At 36.2% G+C, this 14,846-nt stretch overlaps 1 protein-coding gene across 4 annotated transcripts in view; it reads right to left on the bottom strand.

Annotated features, from left to right (window-relative positions):
* Nucleotides 1-14,056, bottom strand: part of LOC116307541 (E3 ubiquitin-protein ligase HUWE1) — a 44,564-nt gene extending 30,508 nt beyond the window's left edge. For all 4 annotated transcript variants that reach the window (XM_031717817.2, XM_031717820.2, XM_031717819.2 and 1 more), the window contains exons 1-24: nt 13,665-14,056; nt 13,355-13,453; nt 11,512-11,646; nt 11,121-11,213; nt 10,664-10,737; nt 9,872-9,950; nt 9,504-9,566; nt 9,077-9,151; nt 8,658-8,711; nt 8,269-8,337; nt 7,789-7,888; nt 7,395-7,495; nt 6,739-6,800; nt 6,250-6,338; nt 5,712-5,792; nt 5,272-5,354; nt 4,862-4,957; nt 3,768-4,140; nt 3,474-3,554; nt 3,172-3,278; nt 2,628-2,805; nt 1,938-2,277; nt 1,504-1,561; nt 461-637 (exon numbers count right to left, since the gene is read on the bottom strand). In XM_031717817.2, coding sequence (XP_031573677.2) covers nt 461-637; nt 1,504-1,561; nt 1,938-2,277; nt 2,628-2,805; nt 3,172-3,278; nt 3,474-3,554; nt 3,768-4,140; nt 4,862-4,957; nt 5,272-5,354; nt 5,712-5,792; nt 6,250-6,338; nt 6,739-6,800; nt 7,395-7,495; nt 7,789-7,888; nt 8,269-8,337; nt 8,658-8,711; nt 9,077-9,151; nt 9,504-9,566; nt 9,872-9,950; nt 10,664-10,737; nt 11,121-11,213; nt 11,512-11,646; nt 13,355-13,453; nt 13,665-13,709 — 2,712 coding nt within the window. In that variant the 5' untranslated portion in view covers nt 13,710-14,056. The remainder of the gene's footprint in view (nt 1-460; nt 638-1,503; nt 1,562-1,937; nt 2,278-2,627; nt 2,806-3,171; nt 3,279-3,473; nt 3,555-3,767; nt 4,141-4,861; nt 4,958-5,271; nt 5,355-5,711; nt 5,793-6,249; nt 6,339-6,738; nt 6,801-7,394; nt 7,496-7,788; nt 7,889-8,268; nt 8,338-8,657; nt 8,712-9,076; nt 9,152-9,503; nt 9,567-9,871; nt 9,951-10,663; nt 10,738-11,120; nt 11,214-11,511; nt 11,647-13,354; nt 13,454-13,664) is intronic.
* Between the last annotated feature and the right edge of the window lie 790 nt (nt 14,057-14,846).

Raw genomic sequence — 14,846 nt, 5'->3', positions numbered from 1 at the left:
ATTATTATTGGAGAGAAATGACTGTCTCTGAAATTCCAGGGTGAAAGCTACTGGAATTACAGCCACACCCAACGATGCAGAACAACAGGGTAGTTTTATATAGCATTGGATTAACGACCAGGTACACAATACAATGGTATGCACTGGAGATACCTACAATGCATTATAGCCATGATTCGTGTGTGCATCATAGCAAAAAAAAAAAAAAAAAGCAATACAGCCAGAAAACTCATATCAGTTTCTCATAACAAAAGAATAAATAATCAATTTGTCACTCTTTATGTTTTGTAGTACAGAGATAAGGCTTGCCACTTTCCCCCCTCTTCAAAAATCAATTTCTAAATTCCAGTTCAATCTTTGGGCTTTCATCTAGTTTGGAGCCTAGCTCTTTAGTGATTGTCTCACACTGTGATATGACAGCCAAAGCTAAATACATTTAAGATTTTCATATAGTCCTTACCAGCAGTGACTTGGAAACACTACATACAGCTTGACAGGAAGGTGATGAAGGAAAATCTAGAGGTAAATTAGGGAGACCAAGTATTCCAACCAGAGGAACTAAACCCTGATGTCTCACAAACTCCCTGCAGTGGTCATCTGTGGAATTGTTGCTAAGTATGGCATCAACAAACTTGACCTGTTTAGACAATAAGAATCACTGCGTCAATAAAACATCACTAAGAAATGTAAGAACACAGAAAACGGCTGTTTCTTGGTGTTGCAAGGCACCTGAACCATGAAGACAATAGAGAGTTTAAGATTCTCGTTTACGGCAAATGTAAAACGTCAATTGACATCAATTCTTTAAAATTAGTGAAAAGGAATCTAAATAATCTCCAAGTAGTAGATAAACAAAAGAATACTTGTCTTTGTCGAGAAGGTTTGCAAAAGGTAATGTGAAATGTAGGGAAACGTTGAAAACATGGTCACGTTCGCCATTTGCAGGAAGGAAAACAGGAATCTTAATCTGCCTAATAAAACAATAGCTGAGAACAATGAGTTTGCAGTCAAGTGATATCCCAGAAGATATAACTAGCTAAAAACTAGTGTGAGCTGCAGTCAGTGTTTCTAACGAAACAGTAATGATGAAAAGGTAAATTATACACCGTGAAAAGATGAAAAAACTGACGTTTCGGATGCTAGTCCTTTGTCGGAGTAAAAGAGCCTAGAATACAAAAACCCTAACCCAGAATACAATAAAGCTTGCTACACCAAGAAATAACCCCCCCAAAAAAAACAGACTCAAAATATTGTTATTCAGTAGCTAGGTTCTTTTGAACACTGGCATCGAACATACTGAGTCAATCTGATTTGAACACCTTGTCTGGCAGAGATTTTAGAAAAGTGGTAGCAAAGTAGCCAGGAAGTTCCTGGAAAAAGTTTATCAATAGCATTCTGCTCCAGTTATCCAGAATTTTATGCGCAATGTAAAATTCTATCAACAGCATGCCTGGAGATTTACTAGCTTTTATTCTATAATTTGTAATTGAAGGATTTGCTTACCACATTGAGAATGTAGTCAGTCAAGGGAATAAAAGTTCTTTTCTCTTCTTCTGAGCCCCTGTATTAAAAAATAATTATCTTACTTTAGTCTTCTGAACTGAATTGCGTGATATAAATTATTGCACTTAAAATGGCCTGACATAAGTATTAGTGCAGTTTTCGTATGACTGTGAAAAGCTCAGTGCCATGTGGTGACGTTTTCTAGAATCTTAATTGGCTGATTTTTTTCTCTCTCTGTGATTTTTTTCAGAATTCGAGTGAATTCTCGAGCAATGTGATTGGTCTGGCGTATCCCTAGCCATGTCAAGAACGTGTTCGTGAAAACTGCTCTATAACATGTTGGCAATCACTGACATGATATGAAATTCACATCTTCTGAGATTATCGGAGATTAAGCAAATATGCATGTTGTTACTATTCATTACTATACTTACTTGGCAAGCTCTTTGTTATTTTCGATATCTGGTGATGGCTTTGCAGACCCACTAGTACTAGTAAAGCTGAAGCGATCATCATCATCAAACTCATCATCAGTCATGGGTTCTTCACTCGCCTGTGAAGGAAGGATCGGCGCACTCCCCTGGGTTGAGTTTTCTTGAACATCCCCATCTTTTGTAGCATCGGATATTTTATAACCTATGCTCTTGGGGTCTTGGCCTAATTCACAAACTTGTTGTAGAAGCTTGACTACAGCCTTCATGGCATCTGATTTTAGTGTTGGTTGATGTCTCATCAATTCATCCATTGCTATGCCAAGATTAGATGCTGTCTCTCCTATGACGCCAACACCATTTATATTAAATTAACAAGTTTGTATTAGGTAACAGCACAAAATTTGTCACAGAAAAAACTATTAATGTGCAAAGGCTGAGCAAGCACAATCACTGGTGGAGCTAACTATGTGACTGAAATGCATGTGCAACAATGGGCCTCAGCAGTACTGCTGACCTGGTTGTTCAAGTCAACTTTACTTACTACATATAGTAATTGCATTATTTTATCCTTCGTGGAAGCCTTACATTGGAAGACACTTGTGGGAATGGACTGTGCACTGTTATATACTCTTCAAATAAATTTGCATTCAAACAGTCAAGAAGCATGGGTGTAATATCAGAAAATGTTACCTAATTCTTCTGTAGCCTTCTTTCTTCTCATAGCAGGAAGGTATTCCAGTGACAACATCACTTTGAATAACTTATCAAAAGGCTGGCATGCCATGAATGCCTGTAATCCTCTGTTGTTAAGGCACAGGGCACTGAGTACACTGGGTAGAGATGACAGAACCTCACGCATTGCAGGAATCTACAATCAATTACCAAAAAAATATTTGATTGAGGAATATGAAACGTGCACATTCTCTGTGCAGTGATATAAGCATGCCGAGTATCTCTATCCTTTGATAACAACACAGCTAACCAATAGCCAATCAGCACTAACAAATCTCTAATATTTTATCCAGCCAATCACATCGCTTGCGTTAATTTGTTATATTCAAATTATTTTATAATCTAGGTACTTACAAAACTGCCTTTTCAATGTTGCAATGTAGCATGTTGCTTATATTCATAAAAACTGTTTTTACAAAGTTTATCAGTTTTGCCCAGGATATTATTACAGGCATGTTTTCAGGCTTTATGTTGTATGCTTTTATCAAATACTACTACTTACATCTTTGAGGACTAAGGATTTCATGACCACACCAGTCAGACCATTATCTTGTAATGATGACAACAAAGAAGGCTCATGGAACACATAGACAGTGACTGTATCGATAGCTGCATAACAAAAATAAATAGTATCATGGTTAAGGGAATTGAACTTCGAATATGTATGCTATATATTTTATTAGTATCATTATCACAAGGATGCTCAAACTGTGAACACTTCTAGTTTTTTGTCACTTTAGAAAAAAATCATACTGTAAATCATCTCTTGAGCCAGACTTAAAGGTCTTGTCCAGAATAACTTACCCCCAAGAAACAGTACTGGCCCATAGTATTCAACATTACTGATGATGTACTTCAAAGAAGTGGGCAATGAACCATCCATCACTGAAAAAATCAAGTCAAAGTTAATATATTTTGCAAAAAATAATTGATGCATACAGTGTATATAAATAAAAAAAAAAAGCTGTTAAAATCTGTCGTTTATCGAGCTCAAATCCTGTAACTAGGAAATATTGAGCTCGAACAAAATGTTTGCTGATTGGCTAATTCATTCTGGCTGAAAGAAATGAAATCACCTGGATATCAGAGATTACTCACCTGTTCTGATGGTCTCTGAGAAAGCAGGATCTGGAATAGCTTTCTTAAGGAAGCTGAGCAGGGCTTTTATTAGGGCGGCTCTCTGAGGAAGGCATCTGTGCTGACTCACTTGCAGTGCAGTTGGATTAGCCTGAAGTGTTGCTGTTTCTTCAACTTCCATTTTACTTCCATCCGATTCTATCCCACTGGGACCTGCTTGTTCTGTTTCCATTGGGACAGTGGCATTAGAATCTTGAGGAGGTGGTGAGCTTTCATTGGTGTCCATGGTTGCTGTGTTATCTTGTTCGGAGGTTGCTTTTTTATCTTGGTCAGACTGGGGAAGGTCTGGTGAAAGGATTCCTCCATGATATGGCATACAGATCTTGACTTCATGCTAAAGATTTAAAACATATAATATTTCAATACACATTATGTACTTATTGACTGAGGGGGAAGGGCGTACGGGAAAATATTTGGCTCAAGGTGATGCCGTACTGACTGAGCGCAGCGAGGCCCGTACAAATGACAGAGAGCCAAATATTTTCCTGTACAGCCCGACCTAACTCAGTCAATAAGCATTTTATCACATGACCCCCACAAAAAGAAAAAGAAAATAAATACAGTCGCAGGTTTTGAGCAGGGCCGTATGGATTTGTTGTACGACCCTGCCCACACCACTTTCCCAAAGTTTTTTTAAGAGCACGCACCCGGGCAGATATGGGTTACATGATAAAATATATTATTACAAAGTAATTCTCCTATTAGGCCGACCCTTATTAAGCCATCTCTATTCAGTAGACAACCTTTAATGAGCAGACGCCAAGGGAGATACTGTAAAACAAACCTCTAGTAAATGGACAAAAGGCAATGCCCAAAAATAGAGGTGCCAACAAAATTAGATCTAGGAAAAAAATATCCCTGAAATTCCAGGATGAAGGCTACTGGTATTACAGCCACACCCAACGATCCAGAACAACAGGGTAGTTTTATATAGCATTGGATTAACGACCAGGTACACAATACAATGTTATGCACTGGAGATACCTACAATGTATTATAGCCCATATGACATGGTCAAGGTCTTAAGAGAATGATCATATTTAACACAGTCTTACCTCAAGCCGATTGATAACTGCGGTGAGTCCACTTTGGTAACCTGAAGTATCAGTGTTTCCTATCCAGTCCATTATCCTTACGCTTCTGGTAACAAACTGTTTTAAGGAAGAAAGTTAAACGTTATGAAAATAATATAGATATGAAATTGTCTGGCAAAAACAATATTGTAATAGTTTTAATCTATTATATCTTCACTACTTATTTTAAGACCAATGGACCTTTATCACACAGTGCCATTTTTATTCCGATGAGAATAAAAATCTTTGTCTAACCACATGTAACCTCATCTTGAAGTGCTTGAAAGTGAGGCCATGAAGGGGAATCCATTGTTTCAGCCAACATGGCTGTTGTGTGATAAAAGTGATAAAGGTCCATAGTAAGTTTGTGTTACATAAGGCGTGAGGCTTACAGTTAAATGCTCATCATCTCCAGGGTAATCAATGACTCTCAGTAAAGATTCCACCAGACCACTGGAAACAAGGGCTTCATTACCTTAAAAAATAACCAACAAAATATGAGTTAGGTTGGAAAATAACAGCCTTACTTTACAGCTTTGAATTCCATAGTTCCAAATTGCAATAACCTGAAACAACCTCTGGGTCGATCAAATTCAGGGCATGTCTAATTCAAAGATTGACTTGGAATTTAGCTTGTTAGATTTTGCAGAGGGAGAATGACTGAAGAACCTAAAGGACCTAGAGAAATGCCCTCAAATGAAGAGGGGAGACCTAACCTAGACCTGCTTGGTCCAGAAATTGAGCTTAAGATCCCAGAGGTGAGAGGCGAGTGCAGTACTACTGCTATACTGCCAATGATTCCCAAAGGAAATATAAAGGCACTGTTACTTACCTACTTCAAAGCAAGCAAAATGATAGACAAAAGAAAAGAGGGCAGTAGAAAATGACATTGGGTATGATGTCTTGTTTGGATCTAAAAAAACAATGGGAAAAAAAGATGATTAGATCATTTAGTTTTGTTTGACCTAAAGGAAAAGTAGTCCAAAACCTTGGCAAAGCAAAAATAAAATGTCAGCCCATTTCAAGCAACATGTTGACTTATTTCAAAACAGTTCCGGTAAGTATCTTTTTTTTTTTTTAAAATGTGACATAGCTTTGCTCCAAAATTGTACTCAAGCCAATAATCTCCTTCACAGTTCCCTGCGCCATCTTGAAAGGCAGTCATGCCTTTGCATCAAAGCTAGACAAACGGTGAGCTTGCAATGGTAGAGACCTTTTTTTAACACCTTAGACAATTATTCGCATGTCTCTATCATTGCAAGCTCACTGTTCGTCTCGCTGCGATGCAAAGGCACAGCTACCTCTCAAGATGGTGCTGGGAACTGCAAAGGCGACTATTACCCCTTTAATGAATCACATAAACTACATACCTACTAAAGTCTGTATACAATCTCTCATTAGGGTAGGGAGGAAGCCATGGTAAGAAGCCATACCAGCACATTCTACTATGGTATTGAGCCTAATAGAAAACAAGCAGTTAGAAATACATTATCACAACAAATGTTAGAACACAGCACTGTCACAGGCACAGTCATAATGTGTAGACGAGTTTTTGCAATCATTTGAAACGTAGCTGTATATTGCCGACTACCAGAGAGTTGTGGCAATGAATAACAATGAACCCTGGGAAAAATAGACTTCATTCCTAGTGGTGCAATGTTTTCCCCATTACAAATCAAGTTCTTATTCACAATGAAATAATACTCTCTGGCAAATGACACCTGGATGGTAATTGGAATCCCTTGCACCAGGACAAATAAGGTCTAATCAATTTTTTTCAGATTAAAACAAGCATTACTAGTCTCACAAACTGTTACTGATGTATGAATTGCTCTGGCCATTAGTCAAAGATATAATACCTGGGATTAAACTGAAGATGGATGACTGACGTCAACAATCTGATACCAGCTGTCTTGATATCCTGAAAAAATACAAAGAGTATTGCTTTCCAGTCCAGAGTATTATTTATCATAGGGGAGATGGCAGCATCCAAAGTGAAGCACAAGTGGAGTGTGCTGCTAATGCCCCACCTCTCACCAATGAGACCAGGGTTCAAGTTCTTCCAGTCTTGTATGTGAGTAGAGTTGTTTGTTTGTTCTCTCCTGTGATATGAGGGTTTTTCCTTCTGGTTCTTCAGTTTTTCCTCCCTCCACAAAAATCAACTTCTAAATTCTAATTCAATCTATCGGCTGCCTTATCAGTTGGGTTGCAAAACCTGTTAGGCATTACGCCATCAACCAGGAGTTGTAAATGCATTAGGTGTTCAAATATCATTATATGCAATATCTAACACCTAAATATAAAATATAGTGCCTTTAGTCCACACACAAAGTAAGGGTAGCATTTTCATATAATTATGAACAAGCTCTACGCTCTTGGAAGATGCATGATAAACTAAACTATTACTGTTATATTATGCTTATTAGTGCTTGCCTCCAAGCACATTAATGTGACACAGGTTCCTGAACTCAATGTCCCATTACATATTTTTCTGTGTCACGACAGATCAACATACCAGTAATTTTGGATCTTCCAGTTCAAGTAGTTCTACGACTTCCTCTTCAAATCCTTGATACATGAGAGACTTCTGTATATCTTGACTGACATTAGAATAAACTGCAAATGGACAAAGACAAAAGACTATTTTAAATGACAGTAACTAAATGACGAACATTGTAAGGGGTCAAAATACCCAAATTTTATGCATGAATTTAGCTGTACACAATCACCATACTCTAAGTATAAATCTATAATTTATTTTCATAAGAAACAGTTACACCTCAGTTTTGAACATTTTCTCATTTTTGATTGCGATTATTTTTTTGTCAGAACAAATGAATAATCTTCTTCAGTATTTGCTTTAATAATAGAATTTTACTATTTGATAATATTAGATCACAACAGCTTACCCAGTACAGAGATGGCCCACAAGCGTGCTTGTACACATCTCAATCTTTCTTGGTAGAATGGAAAGTGTCTCGCTAATCTTACTCTTGAAAATAGACCAACCTGGAAACAAAAATAGACCAAATATGTTTGACATTCACATCATCAAAAGTTAATGAAAAGGACGAATAATTGTGAGGGCTAACAAGGACTCATAACCAGGGGGGCTTATAATCGGATGGGGTTCATAAACAGGGGGGAGAGGGGGGCTTATAAACTGGGGAGTTATAACCACAAGGACTTATAACTGGGAGGCTTACAACTAGGGGGCTTATAACTGGGAGGCTTACAACTGGGAGGCTTATAACTGGGGGCTTATTACTGGGCGCTTATAACTGGGGCGCTTATAACTGGGGGGCTTACTGCATAACCAGGGGGCTCGTAACTAGTGGACTTATAAACAGATTTTAAGGTATTTTCCATCCATATAGTTTCACACTTACTTGTTTATCCTCAGGTACTTTGTAATATGCCATTAACTGTTCCATTATTTCTCCGGGGTTTTCAGAAAACTGAAACAGAATTTAACAATTAGATTAAATGCAGATAATGACACTGTTGCTGCACTTATTTACTGCAGTCTTCAATATTCTACGCACTCATACATTTCAACAGCTTGTTCTGAAATTGGTGTTTACTGCTGTCAGTCAAGAACCTAAAAGGTACCATCTGATTGACGGCAGCGAAAACCAAATTTCAGCCTGCAGCTTATAACTACCAAGTTTGCAGAATAATATTATAGAAAACCTCAGTAATGCTATTTATTTTCTGCGTTTATTATGCCATCATAGAGAATTGTCCTTAGTGTTTTACACTGAATATTGGTTTGTACCTGATATAACTTTTCAACGTGGATACAACAAACTTGGCTTTCTTTTTCTTGGTCCTGCAAACAAAAATATATCAATTATATATGCTAACTGCTGAAACTTGTGGGTCTCATCTGTTTGACTAACTGCCCTAACAGCAACTCAAGAACCACTGGTAAACCCCCTTTTTTAAGGTACAGTATCAGGGTGGGTTTTGGACAGGAAAACCCTGCTTTTAAAAATACATAGAATGTTATTGACTTTAAAAACAAATAAAAAATTTAACTTAAAATGATATTCCACAATACTGCTTTACTGCAAAAGGGCTTTCAAGAATTCCACCACGTTGATAAAGAAAACGTTTATTAGCAGACTCTGCAGATACAAACTCCGAAGCAGTGTCTGAGATTGGTCAAAAACCAGTCCAGACTCATATTCTTACATTTTCATCAGTTTGGTTATCTTCTCCTTGTGTGTAAAACTCAAAATGAACATCTCCAGCACTTTCTGGAAATTCCTAAAACATCAACATCATAAAATACAAGTTAGAAATGCTGTCTGAAAAACAATCTGTTGGGCTTCCTGTGTGATCTAAACGAACCACAGGTAACCCACACAATGGTCTAATCACAGACCATACCATACATATATGTCCATGCAAAACTTTGTAAGAAATGGCAAAAATTTGCACAATCTACCAGTAGTAAGTTGGTTTCAGTAAGTTCAGTAGACCTCAGTAGACCAGATCTACTGCACAAAATTTTGCACTAATTTGTACAATTTTATTAGTTAACTTTTTCAGGGGTTTATGGTAATGCATTCTAGTGAGTTTTCAATAAAGTTATGCTAAATACTAAAGATCTACATACGTTTGTTGGCTTGTCCTTACAGCATTCAGCAAGTGAAAATCCACCACTTTTACCACCCCAGTTCTGAAATGAAAAGTATACAATATTGAATGATGATCACCTGTTATTATTGATGTAAACTGTGGACTTGCAAAATGGGGTTTCAGTAATAACGAGGAGATATCTCTAGCTAATCTGAGAAAAAATATTAGCCAATCAAAATTATGGAACAACACAAGTTTATTAAAATTCCACTGGTTTTGGTTGAATAGTATAAAGCACAAGCAAGGCTAAGGCTGAGCAAAGGAGAACTCGGTAAACTGGAGTATTTGCAGGACAAGTTATTGATATAAGACCGCAGATAGTTTGAAAATATTAATTTAATTTACCTCTCCAATGTGTAGAAGTCGCTGTTGCAATGGTTTTCTCTTATCTGCTGGTAATCTTGGAATAAAACTACATCTTTTACTGCAGTAAACAAAAACACAAAGGGAATAAATAAATAGTTTTGATATACAGTCAATTCAAAAAACGTTGTCGTCGACCGGCTCAAGCCTACGTGACTGGACCGAAAGAAATATGGGTAAAAACCAATGAAGCGGTTAAATATTCGTTCTGAATTAATTGTTCCCGCTAGTTATAAGATAATAATGGTGAGAAACAATCCTTCAAATGCATGTCTTTGGGTTTAGTGAAAGAAAAACAAAGTAGTTATGATTCAGTTCACAATTTCGAAAATATGAAGACATTAATGAATGTCTCCTTCAACACTTCCCGCTCGCCTACGAAGGTTCGTGCTGTAAACCAGGCATAACTAGTCAGATAAAATTATGGAGTCAATTCGGCTTCAATGATTACTACCCAGAGTTCCTTTCGGTCCAGTCGCGTAGGCTTGAGTTGGTCGACGACAACATTTTTTGAATTGACTGTATAATCATTGATAAATTCTTATATAGGAATGGCATTAATTAGTAAAAATCCACTAAAATTGTATTTTATCAATAATTATAACTTGAACAGAATATTACATGATCGCTTGGATTTTATCTTCTCATGTCAAAAAATATCTTACTTGTTCACTGTGTTCACGTACAAGATATCAACTCAACACTCAAAGATAAAATCTGCATCCATGTCATGTAATATCCTTTATTTATGTACTTGTACCACTTAACTCTTACCTGAATACATAAAGAAGACCCAATACAGAAAGAACAACTTCCATGTCACTTGCCCCCAACAGTGCAATAAGATGCTAAACGAACAAACAAATAATTTTATCTAACTTAATTGTCTTAACTACATTTTAGAGCAGTTGTTGTATGGGGAGGGGGAGGTGTATTGGGGGGGGGGGGGGGAAGGGGGAGGTATCATGCACATGGTAGGACATGCCATAGCATTGAAATATCTTCTCATGGTTTTCAGGAATTTATCCAATAACTTCACATAGTTACAATACTAATACTAGGAATATGTTGCATCATTTTAAACTCAAGCAAAAACTTTTCTATTGTTTATGCAGCATTGTGATGTATTCACAAGACAATGTTTCTGCATGTAATGCCTACACGAGTTAAAATGAAGTCAATTTGTTGCATGCTGCAATACTTGAGTCTTAGCAATTAGCAATACACTTACCTCTGCAGAGTTATAAGCAGGTCTGGAGTAAGCATGTTCAATAAGCAGGGCAGTAAACCTTAGAACTTGATTCACTAACTCTCTCTTTTCAGCCTGAAGGTGTAAAGAATACAACTATCATCAATATCATAAAAAAATAAAAACACATTAAAAGCCACTTTCATCAAATATGTGTGGTATTTTTTATGAATTCTTTTAGAATGGTGGTATTTCCTGTACCAAACCTATGACCAGGAAGAACAAAAACTGCTTCCAAAAAATCATAAATACATCCATGTATATTATATTTTTGGGGTGCAACCATGATGAAACAGCCATGAGGAATGCTTTGTATAGTCAATCCACATGGCAGCTATGACTTAACATGCACTACAAGAATATGTATACTTACAGCAACCTCTGGTCCTTCCAAAATGTCCAACTTATCATATGTTAGAATCCATGCACTGCCATTGACTTGCTTGGATACACTAGCAAGAATATCATCAAATCTATCCAATACATCAGCCCAATGGCCAAGATCACACTGGAATAAGAGAATGAAAGAAAGGGGTGAACAAATGATTAGTAATGTCTAGCTTGATACAAATGTATTTCTGAGGGAATTTAATGTGTGAAAGGAAAATAGAGTATTTAAAAATACTAATCTACATTAAATTTATTGTCACAAAGCAAATCATGGTAATACTCCTTTGTCTTGGGCGTAATGTTTTTCCATTTCAGACCATGTTTCATAGAGTATTATTTCTTTGTTTATAGTTGTGTATGAGAAGAGACATGAATATGGATATAACTAAAACAAAGAATCTCATTCTCAGCAGAATGACTCATGGTCTGAAATGGGAAATTATAATGCCAAAGGTTAAAGGGCTATTGAGAAGGATGAAAAAAATAAAGGAAAATTGTATCTACAGACAAGGGATGCTTGACATCAGAAAATAATAAGACATTTGTTATCAGAATTCCTTAACACTGCAAACATAAAAATATGCAAAAACTGTTTCAGTCAGTGTGATTCTTTAAAAAATGACTGGTAAAATCTGGATTGACTTTTTAGAATACCAAAGTGATGAATCTATAAAAGTATTTTTTAAGAGTTTTAGGATTTTGGTGACATCAGAAACTGCAAGTAAAAATATGATATAGTGCGAAACCTTGGAGCGATAGAATAAAAAATAAATGAGATGTTGCGTGGTTCCAGAAATTATCTAAAACCCCCACCCCTTCCCCTAGAACTCCCCATTTTCTTCCATACAAACGCTGTAATTTTGTTCTTTCTCTGACCCCACTCCCCTCCAGAATTTCATATTTCCTCTACATACTGGTAAATTAAAACAAAAATATCCCAATTCATTTCCTCTTATTTGTGCTGGACCAAAGGTAATTGGATCCAGTGCAAAATAACAGAAAACTTATGGGGATTTTTGAAGCTTACAGCTGTAAATGTATAATATATTCATTTCTACAGCTCACATAGCCTTAAAGTTGAAGTTAATGATGTTACATTTTGGTATTTCTTTTCTTAGCAGAGAATTCATCATCAAATTCCTTCACAAAACTTAAAAACAATATTATGGAAACATAGAGTAGTTTAAACCTGTGTAAACAAAAGGCACGAACCACTAAGATGGATTTACTGTTTTAAGATTGATATGTACAATACATCCAAACTAACAGGCAAATAATTTCAAGAGCAATCTTAAATCATATAAAAAAATACAAAATGTGAAAACAATATGCAAAACAGTAACTGTAATCTGTCTCAATTTGGCAGTGTGTCTTTCGTAATAGGATAATCATACATCTGATTTTAAGCAAATGATCCTTATAAATCAATTTAGAAGACCCTGAACTATATAGCAGCACTATTAACCTGGTTTTGGGTTGATCATTCTCCCATTTCAGTATGTCAGTATAGAAATTTTTTTAGTTTTTACAATTTTATAGCATATATAATGAAACATAAATGTACAATATTTATTCATCACAGATCTGTAAATAATGAAGTCGTCTTCATGAAAGAAAGCTCACATTTTAATAATAATAGATACGATTTATCAATATAAGCTCTTGGTCATAGTATGAATGGATGGAATTTGGACTCTGAAAAATTTAAACATTTTACTGGATGCAAATGAACAGCAAATATGAAATGTGTAGCAAAATATATTTGCCCTAGAAAAGCTTTTGTACAGTTTATAATGAAGTGTATTTAATAAATAGCTTTAGTATACCTTGCCATAAAACCATGTGTCGACGGATTTTAAAATATCAACTATGTCACCATCTTTGGCATTAGTGAGTCTTTGGATTAGCTGTTGACATTCGGGAGCCTTGAATGAAGAAAAAATGAATAAAATATTAGAAAAAAAATGCAATTTACAAACTTAAACATTGCTAAGCTTAAAAGGTGTTTTAGTAAAAGGAGCACGCTGTTTAAATTATTTAAAAACAAGATGTTTTCAATGGATTTTCTGGTGAGGGAATCAGACGTGAAAAAGTACAAACGTTTAGAAACTTGAAAGGTTTTTCTCTTCATCTTACCGGTTGAGAATGGCTCTTCCTTATCTTGGAACGATCAATCTTCATCCTTTCTAACCCTTTAATGACTCACTCGATATCTCCCCTGATGAATAATTGCGCATTCTGTCATAAAAATGCTGGATTTATAGCAGCAATCCCGGTTTCCTGTAGACTACGATTACAAAAACCATGTGTAGCGAAGATGAAGTTCACAACCACAAATGAATCTTTACGAGCGTGTAATTCTTTAACGCGAAAATTTCATACACCAAGGAGTGGCAGTTAAGTAGATGATGTATTTATCTTTCAAATCAACAAGGTTTGCTTATTGAAGTAGGAAAACGGGAGTTTTTATGGCATGACAAAGTAGAGTCGTTTTTCCGTTCAACGTAACGCTTCATTCAACATGGCTACCTGGCGTGCACACCACATCACAACGAGGCTGCCCAGTCATTACCCAGGGTACCTCGGTGTACAAACCAGAAAGAATTTCGTTTTTTGTTGGCTTCCAAACCAGCAAAAAATGCAAAATAAACCTGTTAAATATCTAAATGCAAAGAACTATCTAATAGGTTTTTAGCGATGAATTGAGCTTATGACATGGTACAACGATTTTATAAGCGCTGCATTGAGATTTTTAAATGCGCTCATCAAGAACGCCTCATTAATATTTTTATTATGCAAAACGAAAGAATTTCGCGATTTTGTTGAGTTTTTCTAAACAGCGAAAAACCGCGAAATTAGAAAAATAAAAAACCATCAAATATTCGTTTTTTTGCAAATATGATATATCAAAAATAGCTTTTTAGAGGGAAAAGTTAGGTTATGGAAGGGTACCTTGGTGTACAAAGCCAAAGAATTTCACGATTTTGCGAATTTCGAAGCGAAAAAATGGAAAATCGAAAAAACCCAGTCTGAATCTATTTGACGGAGTACATAATATTCCTCGATGTACAAAACCAAACAGTTTCGCACTTTTGTTGAGTTCGTTACCAGCGAAAAAATACGAAATGACCTCTTAAGTATTGAAATTTGAGGGATAAAGATTTTTCAGCTAGCGGAAGGCCAAGCATATGACGACTGAAGAGTCAAGTTACATGGGGTCAAGCCAGGGATCAAGCAAGAAGAGAGATAAAGCCACTTCTGGGTAAACTTGGTTTTTAGGAAATTTGCAATAGCGTAATTAATTAGCTGATTGACAAA

The sequence above is a fragment of the Actinia tenebrosa genome, unplaced genomic scaffold (assembly GCF_029948245.1).
Source record: "Actinia tenebrosa isolate PJP-AT-01 unplaced genomic scaffold, QUT_ActTen_1.0 PGA_scaffold3__52_contigs__length_22856419, whole genome shotgun sequence".
In the NCBI taxonomy this organism is placed as follows: domain Eukaryota; kingdom Metazoa; phylum Cnidaria; class Anthozoa; order Actiniaria; family Actiniidae; genus Actinia; species Actinia tenebrosa.
This window is presented reverse-complemented; position numbering and strand designations above follow the sequence as displayed.